This window comes from Diadema antillarum, unplaced genomic scaffold, assembly GCF_040938485.1.
Source record: "Diadema antillarum isolate AM-2024a unplaced genomic scaffold, OU_Dant_1.0 scf00000092, whole genome shotgun sequence".
Lineage (NCBI taxonomy): Eukaryota > Metazoa > Echinodermata > Echinoidea > Diadematoida > Diadematidae > Diadema > Diadema antillarum.
In genome coordinates this window covers 286,733-310,960 of record NW_027270981.1, presented here as the reverse complement: position 1 = coordinate 310,960, position 24,228 = coordinate 286,733, and the positions used below count along the sequence as shown (strand labels likewise).

At 41.5% G+C, this 24,228-nt stretch overlaps 2 protein-coding genes across 2 annotated transcripts in view; one reads left to right on the top strand and one right to left on the bottom strand.

The window, feature by feature from the left end:
* The window catches only part of LOC139718295 (uncharacterized), a 132,661-nt gene extending 113,309 nt beyond the window's left edge, over nt 1-19,352 (top strand). The window contains exons 6-10 of the mRNA XM_071629779.1: nt 10,727-10,877; nt 11,528-11,682; nt 12,305-12,478; nt 13,470-13,567; nt 17,127-19,352. Of these exons, the coding sequence (XP_071485880.1) occupies nt 10,727-10,877; nt 11,528-11,682; nt 12,305-12,478; nt 13,470-13,567; nt 17,127-18,339 (1,791 nt within the window). The 3' untranslated portion in view covers nt 18,340-19,352. The remainder of the gene's footprint in view (nt 1-10,726; nt 10,878-11,527; nt 11,683-12,304; nt 12,479-13,469; nt 13,568-17,126) is intronic.
* LOC139718261 (uncharacterized) lies at nt 815-3,454 on the bottom strand. The gene is made up of 2 exons (XM_071629743.1): nt 3,449-3,454; nt 815-2,686 (listed from the first exon to the last, which is right to left on the bottom strand). The coding sequence occupies exons 1-2, from the start codon at nt 3,452-3,454 to the stop codon at nt 815-817; spliced, it is 1,878 nt and encodes a 625-aa protein (XP_071485844.1).
* Nucleotides 19,353-24,228: the final 4,876 nt, after the last annotated feature.

Here is a 24,228-nt window from a genome sequence, read left to right as displayed (position 1 = left end):
CTAGATAAATAGATAAATGAATAGATAGATAGATAGATAGATAGATAGATAGATAGATAGATAGACAGGTAGATAGATAGATAGATAGATAGATAGATAGATAGATAGATAGAGATGAAGATATAGATATATACATTATATTTCTATGTGCGTTTGTTTGTCAACGCTTGCACGTGATTGTTTGTGAAAGTCTTCGGGGCAGAGAGGCAATTTACGAACCTAAAACTTCCCGTAATTACAGTTTCAAGTACCAATATTCCCACATGGACACATTTTTATTTTTCATCATGTTTACGCAGAAAAAAATGGCATTAACTTTGGTCGAAGTGCAGACATGTAACAGAAATATGCAGGATTCGTTGGGGTTATGGAAAGGAACCGTTGGCTGTTCTAGAAATAAATTTACCGGTTTTCTTATTCCACATCATGCCTTACGGGCTCGTGCCCTGTCGTGAAAATAGCGGGACAGTTTCATCCTTCAAACACATATTATCTGGGGAATTTATTTTATCCCGAGATGGTGAACTTCAAGAAATTGACCTTTTTCTATGACAATGATATAATCGCATGGTACAATGAGGACGATGCAATGAGAAAATAATGTCTCTTGCGGTTGAATTTGAACATAGCACCTTAGCAAGCGTTTATATGTCACAGTTACAATGTCCTGCTAGAGTAAGCAGCTGTTGAAGATCCCGCTGTCGAGACACGAGGTATGTCTTGGTCATCTCCACCACGTAGCTTCTGACAAAGTCAGGCGTTGCAAATACTTACAGAACGAAAACATTATTTCTTCATTTTTTAGCCCGATTCTCTAGAACTTTATCTTGTCTTTATGTGCTGTCATGACGGCGGCAAGTTTAAAAGGCTTGTCTTCCAAACTTTTCAGACTGAACACATGTCTCCCAGGGACAACATCAGTCATGAGTTCCACCACCCGGAAGGCATGACCGGGCCACTTGCCGCCGACTAGCACGGCGTGGTCAAATTCCTGGTCGAGCCAGGCAAGCGCCTGTCCGCAATAGTCGCAGGCCATAGCGGCCAGAGCGATGACGCTGCTCCTGTTCTCCGACGCCGGTGCGATGTCGAGGGCGACCTCGAGAATCTGCTGCGAGCCGGTGCTGGTGAACCAGTTCTCGCGATCGGAGATGCCTTCCTCCCAGCCGTCGTTCCTGAGCAGGGAGAGGGCGTGATGCGGCACAAATTGTGGCTGCGACAGCGGCAAGCACACGGAGTTGTGAATCCAGCGTGCCGGAAAGCGCGATTTCATGGTCAACGTTCTGTTTTTTAATCGTGCCAACTCCGTAGTATAGTTTGTGGCACGGGTTTCTTTCAAGCGTTTGTTCACGCCACTTTCCCCGGTCGACGCATTTGAAGCATGTATCTTGGAATTTGCATTCAAGTCAGCGTTGTCGCTACCGTTGACTACACTACTACTGTTGATTTGTTCACCTTTGATCATATTTGTATCGATATTCAATTGCGCTGCTGATTGGCCTTTCGGATTGACTTTGGGCTTGGAGTTGGCTACGAAGTCGTCGTGCAGGAAGATGAGTCTGTGCAGGTATTCCTCGTTGGTCCGTGTCAGGTTCATGTGATGCACAGCCACAGACTTGAGGACGCGCTTCAGGAAGTTGATGGTGAAGAACGCGGCCTGCTCGTGCGCTCGCTCGCTGAGAAGGTTCCCGGAGTGGATGAGCTCAGCCGGAGTGAACCCAAGCTGCCAGAGACTTTGACACACAGCCGCGCACCAGCTCACCGAGGTGATGTTGTAGTGGCGGCAGAGATGGCGGCCAGCGTAGTACTCAGAGTTGACGCAGTCACGGTTCTGGATGTTCTCGGCCGACAGAAAGTTGACGTACATGAGGAAGGGTTTGGACGGCAGCGATTTCAGCCATCGCGTGAGGAGTTCCTGGGGCTGGGCGGCGTGGTCGTACCGTTGCTTGTCGATGGTCGATTGCATGTTGAAGTCTTCCGTGGCGAGCTCCCAAACGATGATGTCCATGTCGTCGACGTCGAGATGGGGCTCCGCGCACCAGGCAAAGTAGTCGCTGCTTGCGAAGGGCAAGGCGGCGTTGTGGAGAGTCACCGTTGTCTGCAGGATCGTCTCAAACCAAGTCTTGACGCGATCGATGTGCAAGCACGCCCTCTCGGGGCAGATGGTCTGACTGGAAATGCCACCAGCGAGCAGTCCGATCTTGATGCTTGAATTTGTCTCCAGGACATCAATATATATGTCTTTCAGTCTGTCGACGTCCCCTTCCCACGCTATGGACTTGAAAGTCAGCATCTCCTGCGAGATGCCCAACTGCTTGACCCTCCTGGAGAACAGAAACTGGTAGTCCTGCAGCCGTGATAGAGTGTGCCGCATCTTCTCATAAGCTGGTAGAGCCAGATGGAGATTCTCAACTTTCTCCCAAACAAAAGCTGGTCTAGCGCCCTCTTTCGGTCGCTCCTTGGCCTCGTGATTCCTCGTCCCTGTCCATTCATCCAGGTGGTTGGAGTCTAGGAGGCGGAGATTTCTGAAGTTGGCGGTGAAGTCTTCCGAGTATGCCTTCAGAGAGTCCAGGGTGACCCACTTGAAGTTGAGATAGAGGACGAAGCCGTTGATGGCGACGAGCAGAAATATGAACCGACGTCGTGTGGTTGATCGTCCAACCCTCATTCTGTGCTTGTCTGTGCAGGCCTGGAATAACAACAACAACAAAAGGTGTATCATCAATAAAAACCTTATCATTAAACCTCTCCTAGTTTTCTGTTAATCGTTTCTAACGAGAGTAGAATCTACTTTAAAATCATTTCCACATTCAGTGTTACAATTAAAGAAGCTTGTAAATTCTACATGAAATGTAGCTAAGAAAAACAATTCATGCTTAAAAAAAAAAATGTTTAAAGGTGCAAATGCTACACAATTTCTCCCTGTGCCCCAAGAGGATATTGGATTCCGAATATTTTTACGCCCCCAGTTGGCAGTGCTTGCTTAGCATAATATGTATGGGAGCCAGTATTTCTTATTTTATCTCCCAGAACTTTTAACACCGTACTTCTTCTCGGTCTTCCGAATAGATTTAGAAAAACTTGCCATGACAATTTGTCCTCCACATGGCTAGTTAGTATGCTGTTTTGTTTATTTGGTGTTTTGTTTTTGTTTTCGTGTTTGTTTTTTTCATTTGGAGGGTTCGGCGTTTGTTTACGTAATTTTGTTTCTGTGTTTGTGTGTTAAATGGCTATCGAACTCCTGTTTATTGTTGGAAGAGGTAGACAAATGAATGTAATGCTCTCCTCATTCAACCAGATTGCGCCAAACAAGCCCAAGAGATTGGCAAGTTGTTCACCAGTAAACATAATCAAGTCGATTCAGTGTATCGTTGGGGATAGTTTTGGGGTTTGAATGCAGACTAAGTTGAATTAATGTGTTATCCGCACCTAATTCCTCTCAAGATCTCACCTCCATTTCAACCTACACACTTCTACTTTTCACTCGGCGAATGCAAACAAGCCATTCGTCGTAACCTTACACTCCGTCCACACAACATCACACCTTCTCTTTAGCATGTTAAGTATCACCCGAGCACCCTTGAGTGAAATGGGTCCCATTCTGTTTCTCTCTTTACTAATCCCTGATAGGGGTTGCAAGGGACCTTCGTAGATTTGGCCAACAAGATCCAAATTACCGTATTTAACCCGCTTACCTCTCTAGAAGGCGAGGGTTGCTATTCAGGAATACGTCACAAGCGTAAGTTTGGACACTATTATAGCCGACGATTTCTTTCGCGTCAGTATCCATTTAGTTCTCTGATGGCGTCATTTGGGAATCGCCAAGAAGCGTTCGTTTATAGCAGCTCATCGTTTGACTGGCCAGTACGTTAGTTGAATCGTGTGTGTGTGTGTGTGTGTGTGTGTGTGTGTGTGTGTGTGTGTGAAGATCATTAAAGGCTTAATATATCAAGGGCTTTTACCAGCTTTGTCAAGTTTTTTCTTCGCCGGTTGATCTTCCTGGAAATGAGACTATAATGATTTTCTCTGCAAAGCAGGCGATTTAAAGGCACAAGAGATTTTGCCAGTTTTGACTCGACAGCATTTGTCACTGTCACAGAAGTACTGGCGTCACATATCCTCAAAGTATAATAGATGAGACCTATGATTAATCGATCGCGGCAGGCGCTGACACGGGTTAGTATTGTGCACACCTGCAAGGCTCATTGCACTGGAAAAGATCTACAAGCTACGTGATCACACAGCTACACGACATTCACTTCTGTAAAGTCACAAAAATGCTCAATTTCACGTGGTAAACGAGATACTGCTGTGGACTCAGTGGACAAGAGATTATTGGTTCAGTTTAAAAGTCCTGCCCGGGGTAAACATCCTTGAACGATGGTTTTCTACTAAAGAAGTTCCTTTAGACCTTGGTGGACAAGTTTTAATGCATACCTGGATGTGCTGTGAGATGAGTGTGGCAGGGCCTTAGGGAGAGGATATCCTTAGCATATTACAGGACCTTGTAATCATGACAAATGATGAGTATTCTGTTGAGGTGCGATGGGGATTAGAGAGGGACACACAAAGAAAACATAAATGATTTGAAGAACTTTTTTCTTTTGCTGTTTGTCCGAACGCAAGGCCGTGGAAGAGGCGCCGTAGAAAATTGTGCAATCTCAAGAGAGATATGTCTCAAAGATTACTTTTGTGGCAAGCTACCATATCCATGAATGTACCCCGAGGAGCTTAGTAGTAATGATTTTGTTGACCCCCTCTCCGTGTAATGCAATACACCTCCGAGGTTTAAAGTCGTGATTTTTAAGGTTATCATCCCAGGTATGAGATGTAGGCTAAGTACATCTCATTGTCTCGAGTCTTTGAAACAATATCCATAGCGCGTACCTCTGTGCCCCGATGCATCGTTAGCCGTACGTGGGTTTATCCCTTTGCTTGTCATGAAGAGATAGGACCATGATGAAAATAATGAATAAGTAATGTTCAAACTAAACGAGGAAATAACTTGCCATACGGTGGAGTGATCATCGTGTGTTATGTCATGGTGAGGAAAAACACATTCAGGAGACGGCCTGCTTGGTTTGAAAAGCTTCCATTTTGATGCTTATTCTGTATATGACAACAACAAATTTATCAAAATCGGATGACAAATAAGAAAGTTATGACATTTTGATGTTTTGCTAAATTTTCAGGGAACAGTTCTTGAACAGTCAATATGAATATGCAAATAGTGAAGTGATGATGTCATCCCCTCACAACATGCCATATAGTTTATACATCAAATTGTGAAATGTCTAGTTTTTATTCAAACGTAATCACGCCCCAGTCTCAAGTCCTCATATATCTTACTGATGAGCATTCCAAAGTTATTCAACCAGGAATAGCATCACATTTTACACCTTGATAACAGTAATATTGAATTTTCGTCAATCAGCGGAAAATTGTGAGGTGATGTCATCATCAGCTCACTCTCATTTGCATATTCATATCACCTGTACGAAAACTGTTCTGCAGAAATTAGCAAAAACTTCATATTTTCATAACTTCCCTAATTTTTATCCGATTTCCATCAAATTTTCACCGTTGTACACGTAAGATTTTACTCTTTCTTATCATACTAACTTATAACTGGACTAAAATTCCTCTTTAACTTAAGTTCAGAAAACGGGACATGTCTCTGACATGCTGCGTTCTTCTTCTCTTCCCAGGCCAAGGAACGCCATTAAAAAGGAATTAAAAAGTAACGGTATCAGCTCATGAAACTTAATCGCACTTAAAAAGTTGTTGCCGAGGGTTATGACCTAACTTACCCTCATCAAAGAGGACAAATTTTAATCACTTGCTCTCTTTTCAGAGCCACGTAAAGAACGCTTGCTTCGAGATCACACGGGACGATCTAGTATGGGATATATATATATATATATATACTTATTTATTCATTCATTCATTCGTTTGTTTATTTATTTATTTATTTATTCTATTTATCTATTTATTTATCTATTTATTTATTTATTTATTGGGTTAGGGAGCGATTGCAAAATCACAATCAAAATTTCATGGGTGCTCGGATGCTTAAGAAGAGTAATGGTAATGATTCCGCATGCGACTTGAAAGTATGAATAGAATTTAAAAAGAACAAATGTATTCGAGGCACTTTGTTTTGTTTTATTTCTTGAAGGGACCTGATCTACACAAGAGATTTTAGATGCTCATCCTCTAACGCTGTTTACTGAGAAAAAGAGAGTTCTTATGCAGAGTAATCCATCACTTTCAATACATACATCGACTTCGTCTTACCGTTTGTTCAGCAAAATTTAAAACTTCTGTTCGAGGAGTTAGACACGTGTCGCCTGTGGATGGATCTGAGCTTGTCATCCCAGCTCTTTCATGGATTTTTCTTTCTGCGCCAATCATAACAAGACCATATGATAGATGCGGGGTCGTTACTGCACTTAGTAAGAAACACGTGTATATTATCATTTAAAATAAACAACAACAACTAACATTCAAACATTGACAGCTTATTTGGCAGCTGGCGATTCTGTTTGACGAATTTGGGAAGATTGTATTTACATATTCTTTTTCCATTTTAGTCTACATGAGAGGAAAATTGCGGAAATGGTTATTGAAAACTCTACTCGTTTGCTTTGGAGTTTTCTTTCCAACAGCCGATCGATGCATACTCGTAATGCTATGATCGTTCGACTGCACACTTTTTCATGTTGCCGGATTTTTTATAGAAAACCGTTGACTGATGTTCTATACAATTTTCTTCTTCTTACCCCCCCCCCCCCCCTCTCTCTCTCTCTCTCTCTCTCTCTCTCTCTCTCTCTCTCTGTCGATTTAGATGTATGAACACTGATTTTTCAGCCTGGTGAGGTGATAGATAAGGCTTAGATTACTACTTCAAACCGACTACGGATGACAGCCAGTGACAAAGCCCATTGGTCTTCTTAAACTAAAATCAGTTGATGGATACAGACGTGCATGATAAGCCCCCCAAAACAAAACAAAATGAAATAAAAAGACAAGTCGGATTACTGTGACGTAAACCTATGGCGAAATTTTAATTTCTACAATTTCTCAGTCGGAACAAATGAGGCAGAGTGATGTAGTCATAGATATATTGCAGGGGCTCAACATAGCAGTCTTTTCCACAGGAACGTCTTCCATGGGACTTTAAGCGCTGTGTAGAATGGTGCTACATGGAGAATTTTCCCCGGATATTGATAACGATGTGGGTCAACATCTATAAACGCTTTATTGCCGTACTCAATAGACATTGATAGATTGTAACATATATGTGCGGTCTCGAAGTGAGTGCCCCTTATGTGGGTCTGTAGAGAGAACTGGTAATTAAAATCGGATTTTTGTCCTCCTTAATGGGGGGCAAGTCAGGTCATGAACGACGGCATGAGCCTTTTCACTGGGATTAGGTTTCATGAGCTGATACCGTTACTTTTTAATTTCCTTTTTAATAACCCCCTCCCTAAGGATTCACTGGTCTGGGGAAAGAAATGTCAGGGGCGTTTCTCGTTTTTTAAACTAACATTAATGTATATTTTATATTTCATAGTTTAGATGGCGCCGTAGGTATGGTAGGGAGACAATATAGGTTCATAATTGATACATATAGGAGACACTAGACCTTGAGGGAGACAATTTCAGGTCTCCCTAAACGTTTTCAAATATGTTATATCCTAGTCAATCCGTGCTTTACTGCTGACAGCGCTTAATAGACATTTTCCATAAACTGTCCCCGAAACATGCAATCGAGACGATATACATGTATGAAGCTACGCTTTAGAACACGCACACGTCCTGAGGAACATGGCAAAGTTGCGTTCAGCTCGCTTGTGCAATGTTTATACCCCAAGTGGGGACAGCAAGAGGATTGGTCGTGCAATATACAGAAGAGACCAAAAAAGGACGCTCATCACACTGAGCAGACTGTCTCCTCGTACGAAATTGACAAGACGGGAAGAAAGCTAAGCGGCTTTGTGGAAACTCATTTACCATGTTTAATGTACAGAGCCCATGAATTACATCCTGCGATTCTACCACTGGGGATGGACTCATTTTCCTTTTGTTCGGCGAGCACTCGGTTTAAATATAGGGTGAATCGAAGCGAACTTGAGCAATCCTCTACTCTGGAAGGAAATCAAGCGAAAGTTGTGCCTTCATGTAATTCCCGTTATAGAAATAGGGATCTTTGCGGCATCTTTGTTTGGGAAGAAAATAGACTCGCAAGAACAGAAATGGCACTAGACGTAATAACCAGATAACTGCATCTGGACGTCACTAACTGGACGCCATGCCAAGATGCTAATAACCCTATAAACCCACAAACAGCAGTCCTGAGTCTTCTCAATATCGGATTTGACTAAGATATTCACTCATCCATCATTTTTTTTCTCTCTCTCTCTCACTGCATTTATTCGGACAATTTAATTTTCCTTTAGTGTATTATTTCCTCCAACAGAGATTTCATGAAGCAACGGTGTTCTTTGGTTATACTGAAAGATAAACACTCTAAATGGTCAGCCGTTCTCTTCATCCCCCATCCCCCATCCCCTTCCTCTCTATTATTTTCTCTTATGTATATAAAATGTGTGTATATATATATATATATATATATATATATATACCTTCTCTTTCTCCTATCTATTATATTTCTCCTCCTTGCTCTACCATTCGTAGTTGTGACGGAGTTGTGGATGCATCAAAACTCCACTCAAACTTATGGATAATTATATCTCCTTCGTGTGTCCTTCTCTGTGTCAATTCGCTTATTCACAAGGTTATGAGATTAGTGCAAATCCCTGGACAAATCAACCCTGGGCTCTTCATCACTGATGTGGGTTTCGTTCAAGGAAGCAAGGAGGTATTCTTCTTCCTGAAATCGTCCATTTTGTTGAGCTTCCGATGTATTTTGCTCTAGGGACCGCCGAATCTACGCCATCGATGAAGAAAGAACTTTGTTTTTCAGAAAGCTCATCGAAAGCGTCATACCAGTTTAAAAAAAAGCCAAAACAAACAAACAAACAAACAAAAACTGTATGCAGCAAAAGTACAAACAGCGTGAAATGAAACGAAATGATATACATGAGCTGCATTGTGTATCAAACCATCCACCTCCTGACTGTATTCTTCCGTAAGACACAATGGTTATTTTTTCACGAAGACTTCATTTTGTTTGTATTTTTCTGTAAAATACACGCGATTCTTTTTCAATAAGACATTGTCCATTTAAACCTTAATTCGAGCATCATCAACCCATATTATGTACGTTACGACATGCATGTGAGCAGGTCTATAAGCACCGTGAAAACGACCCCGTCTTGGCGTTCAGAAAGACCCCCCCCCCCCTGTTTATTGTTATACATTAGCACCAATATCACAAACAGTGAATTGTGGTACAGGCCATGAAATTCACCTGAGGTGAGCAGATTCGAATGGGGTCAAACCCGTAAAACTTCACGTCAAAGAATTGAAAGAATCGAATCATGAGCATTGTGTAGAAGAACTCAATGTACATGTATTTTCAGCCTTACCACTATGTTTAGCCCAAATATCTTGTATATACGACTAAAAACGAAGCACAAGTACATTGTATTATTGGGCAAGGTATCCTCCAGCTTGTGTTTGGGTTCAGCTATATTGGTAAGCATCACTCTTCGTGCACGATCCGACGCTTGCTATGCATACAACACCGAGACAGAGTGGTCATAGTTACCTCGAAATGAACCGCTCGTCTCCCACTTGTGCCTCCTCCTTGTAGAGCTGCGAAATCTAGACGCGGTGTCGTGTTCATCTAACGCATTGGATCCACAGTCAACTGAGACATTTAACTTCCAAACATGGTGGTACGCTGGATGCAATCAAAGACTCAAACCGATCTATGTTAGAGAACTGAAAATTATGATGATGACGTCAGTTCCAGCATCTCGCAAACTTTCTTCTACCCGCTATCAAAAATGAAATATTTCTACCTCTTTCTGATAAAAACTCTCTGCAGCTGCAAAATAGACTTGCGTTCTGTGTTGTGATCATCACAGAGCGCTCCTGGAGGTGTAACCCTAGCGGGGGCAGCGGTGCCCCCCTTTGTCCCCCGAAGGGGGATGGACAATACCCAATCGATTATAGGCAGTGATCGATGAAAAAATCAGCATTAAGTTAAAACGCGCACAATGTAATTATTCCTCTTGACAATGCAGTGCGAAGGAAGCAGACTGAACGTAGACATCCATAACATACACCAGGACTCGAGTTCAGAAGTTAATGGTAAAGGTGTAAGGGGATCGTTAAGGATGCGGCGCTTCGGGCTACAAGATTTTGAAATACCAAATGGGCACATTGCTCATTCTCTGTTAGGTCTCGCTTTCATCAGAGAGTTCTTGATATCCGAGACAATAGTGCAATCAAATCGACGATAAGTGCTTTAATGTTTAATGTGCCGCGTATAGTCTTCTATTACCAAATTACTTTGAAAGTTCCCCACTCCTCTTTTTTTTTCTGCTTTGTCTGACACGCAATGAGAAGTATGAATAGTCATGTTTCTTGTTAGTCACGGTAGACAGGTGAGGCCCGGTCAAACATGATCGTATATCATCGAAGTCATAGTGGCAATAACCGCAATGAAACTTGTCTCTCAACATCTTTCCATTTTCTATCTCTTCGTCTGTTTTACCTTTCTTTCATGTCGCACCGTTTCGCCCGTGCCATGCAGCTGCGAGAAGAATACGACGCCGGCGAACTGGTCCAGCTGAACAGCTCCGTTTCGCCGCACGATGTGGGGGCGCTGTTGAAGGAGTATTTCCGTGACCTGCCCGAGCCCCTGCTCACCCGCGAGTTGTACACTGCGTTCGTCGGGACCGCGAGTAAGTTTCGTGCCTCCTTCTCCACATTCCTACTCCTGTTCCCATGGCTATCTTCATTTGGCCCCTCCCCCACCTCTCTTTATATCTCTTTCATCTCACTCTTATCTTTTCTCTCCTTTCCCTCCTCCATCTCTCTCTCTCTCTCTCTCTCTCTTCCTTTTATTATTTTCACTGTCAAGTTCGCTCCTTGTACTTAATCATCACTTTTTTTTCAGAAGTAATGCTCCTTTGCGACTGAGTAAAATAAGTTCCTGGAAATTCACCTAGAAACGATGCATGTACAGCAGCCTTAATGTTTCTAGCAGAGTGGTGAGTGTTCATGCGGTAACAATGTCGACCAGATATGAGCAAAGTCATTTTGCTGAAGATAATAATAATCCTAATGATTATAAAATGATCGTAATAGCAATATAAGTATTTTCATTCGAGACAGCAACGTATGGTTTACTGGAATGTTGATCACTGAGGTGATGGCAGATAAATGTGACGAACAGAAAGGGTAAATATGGCGTCTTTTTTTTTTAGCGAATAGTGCGTGACGCCTCATACTTCAACGTCTCTTTGTATTTTTGAAGTGTCCCAATTCAAATTACCGTCAATGATCTTTTCAAATATTCACCTGACCTTTGACCTGTTTGTACGTCCGGCAGAACTGTCCAATTCGCTGGAGCAGCAGAAGGAGGCGCTTCGCCTGCTCGTGTACCTCCTCCCCATTGCCCACAGGGACACGCTGAGGGCGCTGTTGGAGTTTCTCCGTGACGTGGCCATGCACTCTGCCGACGTGACGCACGAAGATGGCAGCGAGGTATAATAGAAACCTATAGCAACGAAGTAAAACTGTATGAAAGGCATGATGCCATCGTCAAACAATGTCAAACAAAAATTCCAATTTTGTTTGGTCCTCTTTCAACTGAATATACAACCCGCACTGCCAGTATCCACTGACTAATGGCAATACGGCTGTATGTTGAATTTGCCTTCAAGGTAAACACGTTTAACCAAATTGTGTTCGGTAATATCATTTTCTTTGTGCAGGCACGCCTTCCAAAATTATAATGTTCTACGTCGATGGGTTGGGCAGGAGCAAGATTCGTTTGAACGATAGCAGGATAAAGGGAACAGAATGTATGTGATAAGCTGTCCATTCCTAGGAACATTGAACATAGTTCACATGCCTTTAGAAAAAAAAATCTTCACCACTGAGAGTACGAAACACATTCTAAATTTTACCCATGTTGGTCGATCAGTGGCGATAGCTACATTATTATTAAGTAAAAAACCCAACACAGCAAGCTTTGAGGTATAGATTTCATGCACTGACTCATGTTACAAACATCAATACGTACCCTCACAAAGCAAGCTCATTTTTCATGTCGCTACAGTTAAAAGCCACGTCTGTATTCGCATTGTTACTTGTCTCTTCCTAGCAACAAGGAAACAAGATGGACTCCATCAACCTGGCCACCGTGTTCGGACCCAACATCCTGAGACGGACCAAGTCCGGCGAACTGAAGGGCGAGGCCGCCGACCACATGGAGGAAAACCGTGACGTCATCCAGGTGGTACAGCGGCTCATCGACCACAATGAGGAGATGTTCATGGTAAGCGTTAACCCGGAAGCAGTTCCATGGGATAACATTTGTGGAGCACAATCATTATTTGATCAGTCATCGTGAGATTCTGATAGTTTTGAATTTCAGGAACGGCGTGGTTGCCAAATAACAGAATTGCATTTTTCGTTATTCCTCATTTTTTTTTCCTTTACCTGTTCTGCTGCTGTTTGTCAATTTTTGCCCCTTCCTAAATGCGTACAATCATGTTGAAATCTTGAAGCAAGACATGGCGATTGATTTGTCACTGTTTGTACCATGATAAAGCTTGCCTTTGATGTAACGGTTTGCTGAAGAATGAAAATATGAAATGATAAAATGATAATGCCATGTATCATTACGAGAATATATTAATCATTTAGGTGTACATTTTAATGGCAACAGAAAATGATTAGCGCTCTTGGAGATTTACAAATTGCTTCGTATCTGAGTACGTTAAAATTGACTCTTCATTTGTTTGATGTTCAATGGTAATATTTTGTAGGCTGCTGGTGCAGTCCATGGAATTGTCTTCTCCCCAGGTTTTATTTGCTTTAACTGACGTGTATGGGTCTTTTGTTCTTCTCTTTGGAACAAGCTTCATTATATTCCTACTCTATCTTCTCGGTTGATTCCTTTAAGTCAGCGCTAAAAACACAACGTATTTCATTTAGCATATGATTAATAAATATCTTCATCTTTTTCACTCTTTCTGTCGTTTCGATATCGTTATTGTTTACGCTGTGTGCAGAATTTCTCGTGCCCTTTAAGCACTCAGACAGAGTTGTAAGGGGCATTTCAAATACCATGTTTTATCACTTTATTATTATTATTATTATTGTTATTATTATTATTATTATTATTGTTATTATTATTATGATAATAATTATTATTATTAGTAGTAATATTATCATTATTATTATTATTATTATCATTATTATTATTATTATTATTATTATTATTATTATTATTATTATTATTATTATTATTATTATTATTATAGATCTCAGGCGAGATGCATGACGAGGTCCTAAGGAGACTCCACGACCTTGACTCGGAGGCACTTGACTATCTTCTCAACAAGAGACTCAACCACATAAGGTATGGCTCCTGCGCCTCACGTTGGAACTTCACACTTTTTGCTCTAAACATGATATTGATTGCGTAATACCCCTATTCCACTGAGCTTTTTATCATTGATCACTCGTCAGAAGCAAAGTTATTTGATTCCGACCACCAACTGAAGTGAGTCGGATCGCATTCTGAGGAATCCGCTTGTGTTGGACGACTATCAGGTCAGTGTCAGACATGTCGGAAGGTGATCCGATGAAGCAAGATCGTCTAATGAGGATCACAAGCGACATGTCTAACACTGACCTGATAGTCGACCAATACAAGTCGTATTCATCAGGCTGCGATCCGATACACTTCTGTAGATGGCCGGAAGCAACAAATTTTGCTTTCGACGAGTGATAAATTGGCAAAATCTCAGTGGAATTAGGGTATAACATTTACGTATGACACCGGCGTATCAAATTGTAAACGACTGTGCCTTGCCAAGTACATGCTTGCGATTACGTATTTTGACGAGGATACGCGCAGCACACACAAAATAGAGGGATAACACATAGCTGTTTGAGGACGTACAAGGATACCCGAAATTCCGGGTTATACAAATTTGATAGAGCCTTATTCATGTAGTGGGAATGTAGATACCGACAAGCTTGTTGCCTTGAGATCAAATATTTTGTGAAAACTTACCCTTTAAGGGTGTCAATTTAGTTCTCTCTCTCTCTCTCTCTCTCTCTCTTTCTTTGTCTGTCTCTTTTCATCCACTTTCTCCCCTAAAACCATAACCCCTTTACTCTATTGGGAGATGACTCAGTAGGTATTTATTTTACAAAATTTGGGTAAAAAAACAGGTCTTGAAAACAATAAGGTAAATGCAAACAGTGTGTAGCCGTAGATGCCAATACTAGTAATGATGTACGACATTCCTTTCTTTCCGTGCGACATCACTTCAAATTTTGAATTCGGTGAATTTATACACATGACTGCTTTTGTTTCTATCCCTCCCGCTGCACTCTTCTAACATTGACAGGAGGTGATATCCGTGGGGTAGGAATCTTTTTTGGGCATGGTATGGACGCTTGACAGTATTAACCCCTCCCTTCCCCCTTCCCATACCCCCAAACTCCACACGCTTTGCCCCCATCGACGCATACAGTAGTGCAGTTCCCGTTGATCTTCATCTTGGGCGTGGTCACGCTGTGTGGGCGTGGCTCGAGTTCCGCACTCTCCATGTAGCAAGCACCGTGTTTGCCAATAATTGAAAGCTCCAACTGCCACAGTGTGTGATGTTCCCGTTCATGTAGTCCCGTTAGTTTTTGTTGAGTGACGATTTTTTTTTTTCATCTCTATTGATTGGTGGATTTGAAGTCTGCTGATTGGCCGATCGCTTCATGCTCCCGCGGCCCCATAGGACTTACTTGCAGCAAAGAGAATAGGTTTATGTTAATATCAGCATTAATTTCCGACGAAAGTTTCGAGTGGGCAAACGTCTGCTGTGCGGTTTTTTTTTTTCATCCCTCTGTCTGTCTGTTCATTATGTCTGCTTGTCTCTTGATTGATCCTTTGACTTAGGTATATCATCTTCTTTTGTTTCTCATGGCTTTCCAATTTTGCTTCAACCAATCTGAAAACGACCCACATAAACAATCCTTCGACTTATATCATATCATCTCGTTTTGTTTCATGGCTTTTCACTTTCGTTTCAACAAATCTTAAAACGGCCCACATAAATAAATTAAAAAAAAAGATACAGTAATTCCTGTCGCAATCGCAAATCCGATTCACCGCCCCCTGTCCATCGGCATGGATTTTAGCATCGGAAAAGGATTTGAAGTTATTGCAATTTATTCTCATGTGATTCCCTACTTCTATTCTTCTCATTTCACTTGCGTGTCCGTTAATCTACCTCTATGCGTTATCCGCTTCCAGTTTTTTTTTTTAATCTCCTCGCCTTCTCAGTGCCCTTTCTTGCTTATTTTCCCTCCGTTTCTCTACCAATTCGATTTTCTTTTCTTGTTTCTTTACTCTACCCATCCAATTCTCCCCCTTAGTCAAGAAACAGCCACAGGGCACAATGGCAGATGCCTAGACACGAATTCTATTTCAGACACACACACACACACACACACACACAACACACACACACACACACACACACACACACACACACAAAGAATGTCTTTTGACTGAATTTTTCTTTCAAATACATGTAACTATGACGCAATGCTCATCAACGAATATTTTTTTCTATACATGACACTATTTCGCAATGCCATTTTTCGATATAAATTTGTGCGGCGTCTGTAGTCAACGCTCCTTCAGCAGTACCAAAGCAGCATGAGCATCTATCCTATCACTACAATATCAAGGCTTAAAAGTGTACAATATTTCATATCAGCGCCTCCTTGCTTGCAAACATTGATTTTCACACCCCTAACAAAAAAAACATAGTTGGAGCGACAACCATAATTTTGTCAGACATTTCGTGACCCCTTGCAGCACGAACCTTGAATTAAGAGAACTTGAAAGCTTATTCAAGCATCGTCGAATGAATTATATAACATATTTGTTTCTTTCGTGAAATCATACAACAAAGTATTACAAACTAGTAAAAGTTTGCGTAAAGTCGAACAAAGCAACTTATCATGAAAGACCACAATGGGCATTTTGATTCCGCTTCGACCTCGGGTCGTTATTATTATATATTATTATTATTTTTTTTTTTTTGGTGTATACATAGTACAACTTGGTCAGAAGCACCGTCAGAATTATCGTCTTATTGCCATAATTGTTCCCTTTTTTATAATTTTACGTATGTCAGTTTGGTTGGCGCGCAAATGCACGTTAAAGGGAGTGGAGAGAAAAATTAGCAACTTCAGCTCCCCACTCTACATTATTCATGTTCCAGATAATTCGGGTCATGTAGCGAAATCAACTGACTGAATCAGTAAATCTCGCTGCAGGCTTCGTTTACTTCGGTTCTTTCACAAAATAACAAGATCATGTGGGACATAACTTACAAGTTACGAGTTGGTTTTTTTTGTCTGTTTGGTTGGTTGTTTTGGTTAATTTCTTCTCTTTTTTTTGGGGGGGGAGGGGGGGGTTCGGTCATGATGGTTGCCTTTGATTTTAATTCGATAGCAAGTTATGAACAACAGGAATGGCGTGTTGGTGTTTGCGTTGGTGTTGGCTTTTAGGCGCACATGTTCGAGTTTTCTTAAAGTGAATTACTTTAGTTATTTGTCATGACCATCAACAGAACATGAATTTCGTACTTTTTTTCTTTAATGAGAGCTCTGCACCACTGCACCATCTTTCAATTAACACAGAAATTTGACAGATTCAGAATTGTTGCCGCGAATTATCGGCTAGTCAGAGATCTTGTAATTTGAGCCTGCCATTTGCAATTAAATTTGTAATCAAATTATTTCTCGTTTACGGATGACAAATTAACATGTCAGCAATGTCTCGATTTGTCCCTCAATGTCAAGTGTACATGCGATTCTAAATGTTATTTTCAATTCTATGATGTTCATTTTCATTTATTCCTTTATTATGAATTTTTCATATTCTGTGCTTACTTTGTCAGTTCTGAAGACAACGAAGAGGCTCAGACCTCCGAGCCCATGGAGACCAAAAATGGTGATGAGAAGTTTCACGTGTCGCAGTCGGACAATATCCTCGAGATCCATGACCACGGGGGCATGGGGTCGGACATTTTCGAGTCGTCGGATGACACGTGCTTAGACCGTCGCAAAGGGAATCCTCGCGCGCACGAGTGGTTACTGCGGGGTTCTGTGAAAGTCAGCGCCGAGATGGCTCGGCAGAAGGGGTGCTCGTTACCCCATGGCACAGACCACTCGAGATCGCGGGGAGGCGCCGGTATAAGCAGGACTGCCATGAACGCTCGCCTTAGCAGCATGCTTGCCGACTGCGACGAGGTGACGATACCAGACATTTTAACGCTGTCGGAAGAAGCGGAGCTCGCCGAGCAGTCTGAAACGGCGGACGACGATAGACAACGCTCTGCTTCTGTGTCATCCGACCAGCCATCTGGTGAGGTTGAAGCTGGCGCTCACCCACAGACATCCCCGTCAACCCACCGACAACCTCCTCGCCTTGTCATACCGCAACATAAAGGAGCGTGCAGCAATCGCAGTCCCTTGCCAAAGACGTTCCGCGTTACATCGACGAGTCCGCGACAACGCTCCGTGTCCCAACCGCCGGATTACAACAGCGTCAAAGCGGGTAGCAGCGGCGGCGGTGGCACCAGGAAGGAGAATGACATCTGGATTCCCGTGTTCGAGATGCAGGCATCCGGGCTGTACTCACCGCAAATGCCCCGGCGGTCGTACCTGGAGCGTTCGCAGTGGATCGACAACTCGGAGGTCAACAATAACTCCACGAATCGGGAGCACGCTCACGACCAGAAGGCTCGTCAGAGTTCGTCGTCATCCGGCGACGTCGGCCAAGCCGTCACACCTTCTAACACCGATTGGTCTGCAGCGGGGGACGCTACGAAAATACGCAGTAACAGCGAGGTGAGCTCGCCACCGAGCTCGGCCTGGTTCACGCCCCCTAGCACCCCGGACACTCCCCGCAGCATGGACGCTGTGGAGATCAAAGGGGACGCGCGAACGGAGGCTATCCAATCCGATCTCGGGCATGCTGGGAGGAAAGCCCTGTCGTTGACGAGATCATCATGGGATGCGTCTGCCGACGACGAGGAGTGGGTGAAGCGATGGGAATTCCTAACGTCAGAGGAAGATGGAGAGTTCTGGGGTCAGGAAACGTTGGTCTAGAGCAGTCTCATCGGAGTCCCCCATGCCGTAGAGTGGGAGCGATGCCCTCAGAATGATGATCAAAGAAAAAAAAACATTTCCTGGAACTCTAGAGAATGAATCTTTAGGCAGGAGAAATGGAATCGAGCAGTCTGCGTTTTGGGATCATTGAGACGCCATGGTAGAGGGAAGTGAGCCCGCTACTATCAGGGACAAAAATCCGCCGACGGCCCTCAAATTTTCCTCAAGCCCCTGCACATGTGACAGGACACTTGTGCTTTGTTTCCTCGTGATCGACTTTAATCTTAATCTTCACCGTAATCTATAAGTGACTCTTCTTTCTCTCACGCCGTTACTAGGCAACCGTGGCAAGCGATTAAATCGAAAAAAGCTTTGGATACCTTTGAAGAAACATTTTGTCTTTGGTGTCCATCTTTTGTTCGGCGAGGTGCGGGTCGTCCATTATCACCGTGTCGGTAGAACGTAAGCACGCCAATTTGATCGAGCGGGAAGCTGAAGGAAGTGTTTCAATTTTTTAGTTTTCTTGCTTTCTGTGTAAACGCTAGCACTCAGTCATCACGTCTTAGCAATCTCTGTGTACATGATATTCACAGAGTATCGAAGACAGAACATTGGAGTGTAAAAGGAATGACCACTATACTCATCACTGGCACAATGCTGGCAGAGATCCGGAGGAAAAAAAAATATCACAATTCTATCATAAGTTTTGACTGGCGATCCAAACGTTGTGACGTTTGCGTTAAATTGTATAAGATGTTATTCATTTCAAGTAGAATCACCATATCTATTGTGTCCTAGGTGGTTCGAAAGAGTCGTTTCAAATTATGGTGATGTCCATACTTTGTCATTGTATAGGTACTAGTAAAAAAAAAAAGAAGAATTAAAGTACAACCAATATAATTATTGCACCTCTTCGTGTACAAACTAGCTGTCTTACCTTTAATATTTGTCACGGTATGTTAATGTTGACACACTCGTATAGTAAAAACAAATTTATATATATATCTATCTATCTATATATATATATTATGTATTGAGTACTCAACATTTTGGACCGTGCTCACCAAATTCGGACATCCATCCACCATACAGTGAACAGACTTGACCCTGTCCATCGGTGTGTCAATTTGGCAAACGGAATGTTCCGTGAACATTTTCACGCCTGGTCGGATGGAACGCTGCCCTAAATGACTGGAACATTGATCATTGCTGACCACACTTTGTTCGAGACAAGGAGAAGACTTCTACGATACTAAAAAACTAGCGTTACCATGACGACATGCTTAACGGTCTGGAAGACAACGATTCAGACTTTCCACCAATTTACCTCTGTCTTTAAAATTGTGCCCGAGTTATCATACGGAGAGTGTAATCTGGCTACATCGAATCAGTTAATGAAGCACCTACTTCTCTCAGTCTAATCTTAATCATTCGAACGAGTTGCGTGTCGTATTTAGGTTTAACAGAAAAGATGAAATAAGTTTAGGTGGCATTTTAGCTACGTGGGACTGGCGTTTTGGGTAGGATATCTTTAAGTATTTGCATGGAATATACAGATAAGCCATTCAGTTCTGTTTGACACAAGTTATGACAAAGATCGATATTGGGTTTTTTTTTTTATTCCGTTGAACTTCAGTGATTATATCCTCTAAGCTTTACACAAACATAATCTCTTTGAAGAGAAGGTGGAAGTATATTGACAATCAGACGTGGTTCCTTTTTCTTTTTAAATCACAGGTTCTCTTGTGCTCGGATTATACCTACTAGTCTTTCTAAAAATTGTTCTTGCGAGCCCAAGGACGTGTCGCATAAGAATGTCTTTCACATTTACCTAGAGATGGTTTTGTGTTTCCTAACAAAGGATTATCGAAGTACTCACATTTGCAGACAATATTCCATACCGTTTCGACGTTTTAATTCTAATCATTTGTACACGTCGAGTGCTAACGCGTGAGTCTACAAAGTAACTTAAGTCCTTCAAATATGTGCGGTGCCGGTCTTGATAGCCTACGCAAGGCATTCCCTGAAGGTATTATGGTTGCAGCACAGTCGTCTGAAACACGCCCTCTTGTGGCATTGGGCTGCTAGAGTCATTGCGTTTTGTAGATTTGTACCGCTCTGGGATATATACATGTAGTAACAGATGACGCTGAATTTTCGAAGTGCGTCAGATCCTTTATCAGAAGATTCCATTGGACTACACTCACGACAATGATTATCAACTATTTTATGGGGACCTTTTTGGGACGAACAGTACGCTTATGTGAGAAACACGAAGATGAATGACCTAAACAACTATACGTGTACGAACTCTACAAACAACACGAATTGTAAATGGAGTGAGGATTTGTTGTCTCAGTACTTTGTATTATATAACATCTATATATTATCTTCTTTATTATCGTTCATTATATCGATTTTACACGTGTGTGACACTCTCGGGAGAGATACGGTCTAAATAATGCCAACATGCGTCGCTGATACAGACGAAGGGAAAAGGATCTAGTCACATTAGAGTGAGGAGTGGTATACTGCCAAGAAAAGAAATTGCTGCCCGAGAATATGTTTGAAGAAAAGTCGTTGAAAAGGACGTCATTCTCTATCTCTTTCCCCTTTTTTTTCTCTCTCTCTTTTTCCAAGTCACGAATAGATATAATATTTTGTATTGAATGTCTGAGCACTGCCGCACACTCACAGGTGTGTATAGAACGAGGAAGGAAACTTATTATGGATCATTTGTCAGTGACAATACAAGGACTATTTTATGTAACATTGTTGCTAAGGAGACGACAATCAAGCACAAGGCTCATTCAGCAAAACGTGCTAGATTATTACGCGAGATCGCACGACACACTATACGGAAGTACGACTGTACGAAGTACATACGAATTCAGTTTTTATATATTCTTATTTGTTACTAACGTGGAACAAATTCACGTTGTAGTATCGTAAAGACTACGTAATGTATAAAATATCACGAATCTATGTAACGCCGTGCGTGAATTCTATGTTTTCTTGAAGGGAAAGTTGATAATTATATTGATGTTGTCGTGTTGATCACGCCTTGTATTTTTTCAAGCCCTTTGCTTGCTTAACTATAGCTCTTTACTTTGGTTATGAAATAGACATGTGAAAAGTGCTAGTTTATCGCTCTGGAAATTGTTAGCAGATGATACCTCGTTGAGTTCTTAGCGTCATTGTGAAATCCTAACCTGGAAAATCCTCTTCGTATCTGAGTGGGTTTGTAACGAAGCTTGTTGTTAATGCCATGTATGTTATTCTGTTCTCCCAGACTATGCACCAGTACGAAAGCAGGTGCTATACATAAACTGTGCTGTGAAAGTGTGGCGAACAGTTGATTGTTTAACGCAAATCACGATATATGTCGCGATACTGTGACATGTGATTGTGTCTCACCGTTTGTCTCGCAGTTATGGATGGTCAAACGATCTAACTCGTGTACGATAATATCACTTGGCGAAACATTATCATTAGACAACGAATATCGGCAAACGATTCGTCTATACTCAGTTATTAACTGGTGCTTTGAGTTTTAGGAGGAAATATTTTGCACTTTGTTGTCAATACTCATGGCCCCTTTCACACAGGGAAGATAAGTTGACTACAGCAAGTTAGCTTTGGTCTTGAAACTGTGACATCACCGGCTGAAATAAAAAAGGAAAACATCGTTGGTTATACAACGAGACCATAAAAGTATTATTCTGGTATTTATTCCACGAGATCAACTTCGCGTGTCTTTGAGGATGTAATACCATATATCATTGTGTTTTGATATTATCTCTTTATAGTCAGGAAGAAGTATGGCTAGAGGCTCTACGAAAGAAGCGTCTTTTCAGGCACAATAAGAAGTCTGATGGTATAAACCAACCCTTTGAAGTTTCATAAAAACGTCGCCCACCCGATATTCGAAGTAGTCATATTGATTATTCCAAATATTTCTCGGAATTGCGTCCGAATTTAAACGGACCTTCTTTTTGCACTGAAATCGTTACGTCCATGCTCTGCGTATCCCTAGCTTTGAAGTTTGTTTTCATGTGATGGAATACATTAAAGGTCCAGTTTACCTTTGGGAGCAGTGATTTAAAAAATATTCAAGATATCACACTTAATGCATATAAGTAGGTCTGTTGGACCACAAAACATCCTACCATATAAAATTTTCGCAATAAAGCCTAAAATATAAGGAGACATATGTTTTTTCTTAATAAACCGTAACTGTAGACGGTTTAGTCTGGAAACATTTTTATTATAACTATTGTTCACATTTTGTATATTTAACAATACTTAACATCGATTTTATTGATTCAAATTTTCACAGTGGTTGTTTCTGTCCCTACCTCACATTTTAGAACTATTATAAAGCACTAATGCTGGGTTTTTGTTTCATCTGCAAAAGGTAAATTATGCCTTTAAGAATTCAACCCATGATGCTTAGTTGACTAGGATTGTGTCTGATCTGAGTGTATACGCATGGAAAACAAAACTGAGCGAACCATATTTGATTTGAATCGGGTGCAACCTTTCACAAGGTTTATTCAAACTGCAAGTCTCGCTTTTCTGGTCATCTAAAGTGTGGTTTTGTGGCAGGAATCGTGAGTGCATTACAATTCTATTGCCCATACTGTCCAACTGCATCACCAATCTTTTTTCCGTGTTTTTTAACGTTTTTACCCAATTTGATTGAATATCATCGACCAATAGAACAAATGCAAATCGTCTTCGTGACGAAAATTGAAATTTAGACTGTCCCTCGGAAAAAAAAAAGTGTAACATGAATTATAAGAACTCAAATGGAGACGCCACAACATTATGGGTTGGTTTTTCTTTGAAACTGTAATTAACGATCTGTTAAATGATGCAAACTTTGTCTTGCCAATAATGGAGACGCTAGTAACATGGTGTAATCAAGTCATGGGCACACTCCCAAGAGGCTGAACAAATGTTCTACCCTCTATACGGTATATCAGCGCTGCAACAGAGCAATATGTGTGGAGATGATACAGCGCCCCCTCAAGTTGAGCACGAGAGGCTCATGCAATGAAAATTGTCACCCAGCCCACCCTCATTCCTTTTGTGAAACACCTATTTTCACATGGAAGAGTTGTGTATTATATCTCACTAATGTAAGGAGCACCTAGTCTCACTACCGTGGTATCAAACTTCTCAAAATGAGTCGGTACATGACTGAGAAATATTCTAAATCGGTACCAATGCTTGTTGGCTGGTAAAGATCGACTCCAAATACCAGTAGCGCAAGCCATGCTCCCTCTTTGATGGTAGAAATCACCACAGAATAAATTTTGTCAATCACACAGCAGAAAAGACCCCAAAAGGTGTCTTTTTATGCTTGTACTTCGTATTTGCGTCAGAAAATTCTGTACGGCTTCGAAGATCCTTTGAACACGCACACATGAGCAAAGAAAACACGTTTAAGAGGTATTTCTTACGTTCTTGATGTTCTTATTATGAAACTTAAACCCCCTTTGCCCTTATCATTATTTAACTGTTTTGTGCATATGGGATGATTATGCAGAATAAACACACAAAATGTCATGGTGGTATAGCGAAATGAACATATCAACATTCAAATACACAATTTTTTTCACTTCAAAGAGAAAAAAATAGATATTTCCTGTTGCGTCCGAGACAATGTTCGTAAAGAGCAGATATATCAAAATCAAATGTTCACCAGAATAGTTTTTTTTTTTTTCAAAGCATACTCTGCAGATTACCTTGGGAGTAAGGAACATCACCCATTCTTAAACAAGATCTTGATGGCATTTGTTCTCTTATCATAACATGAAGAGTCACCAAGAAGTAATGTTTCGACGGGTTCCCTTTATAATCTTTCAGTGTTTTTGCTTTCAC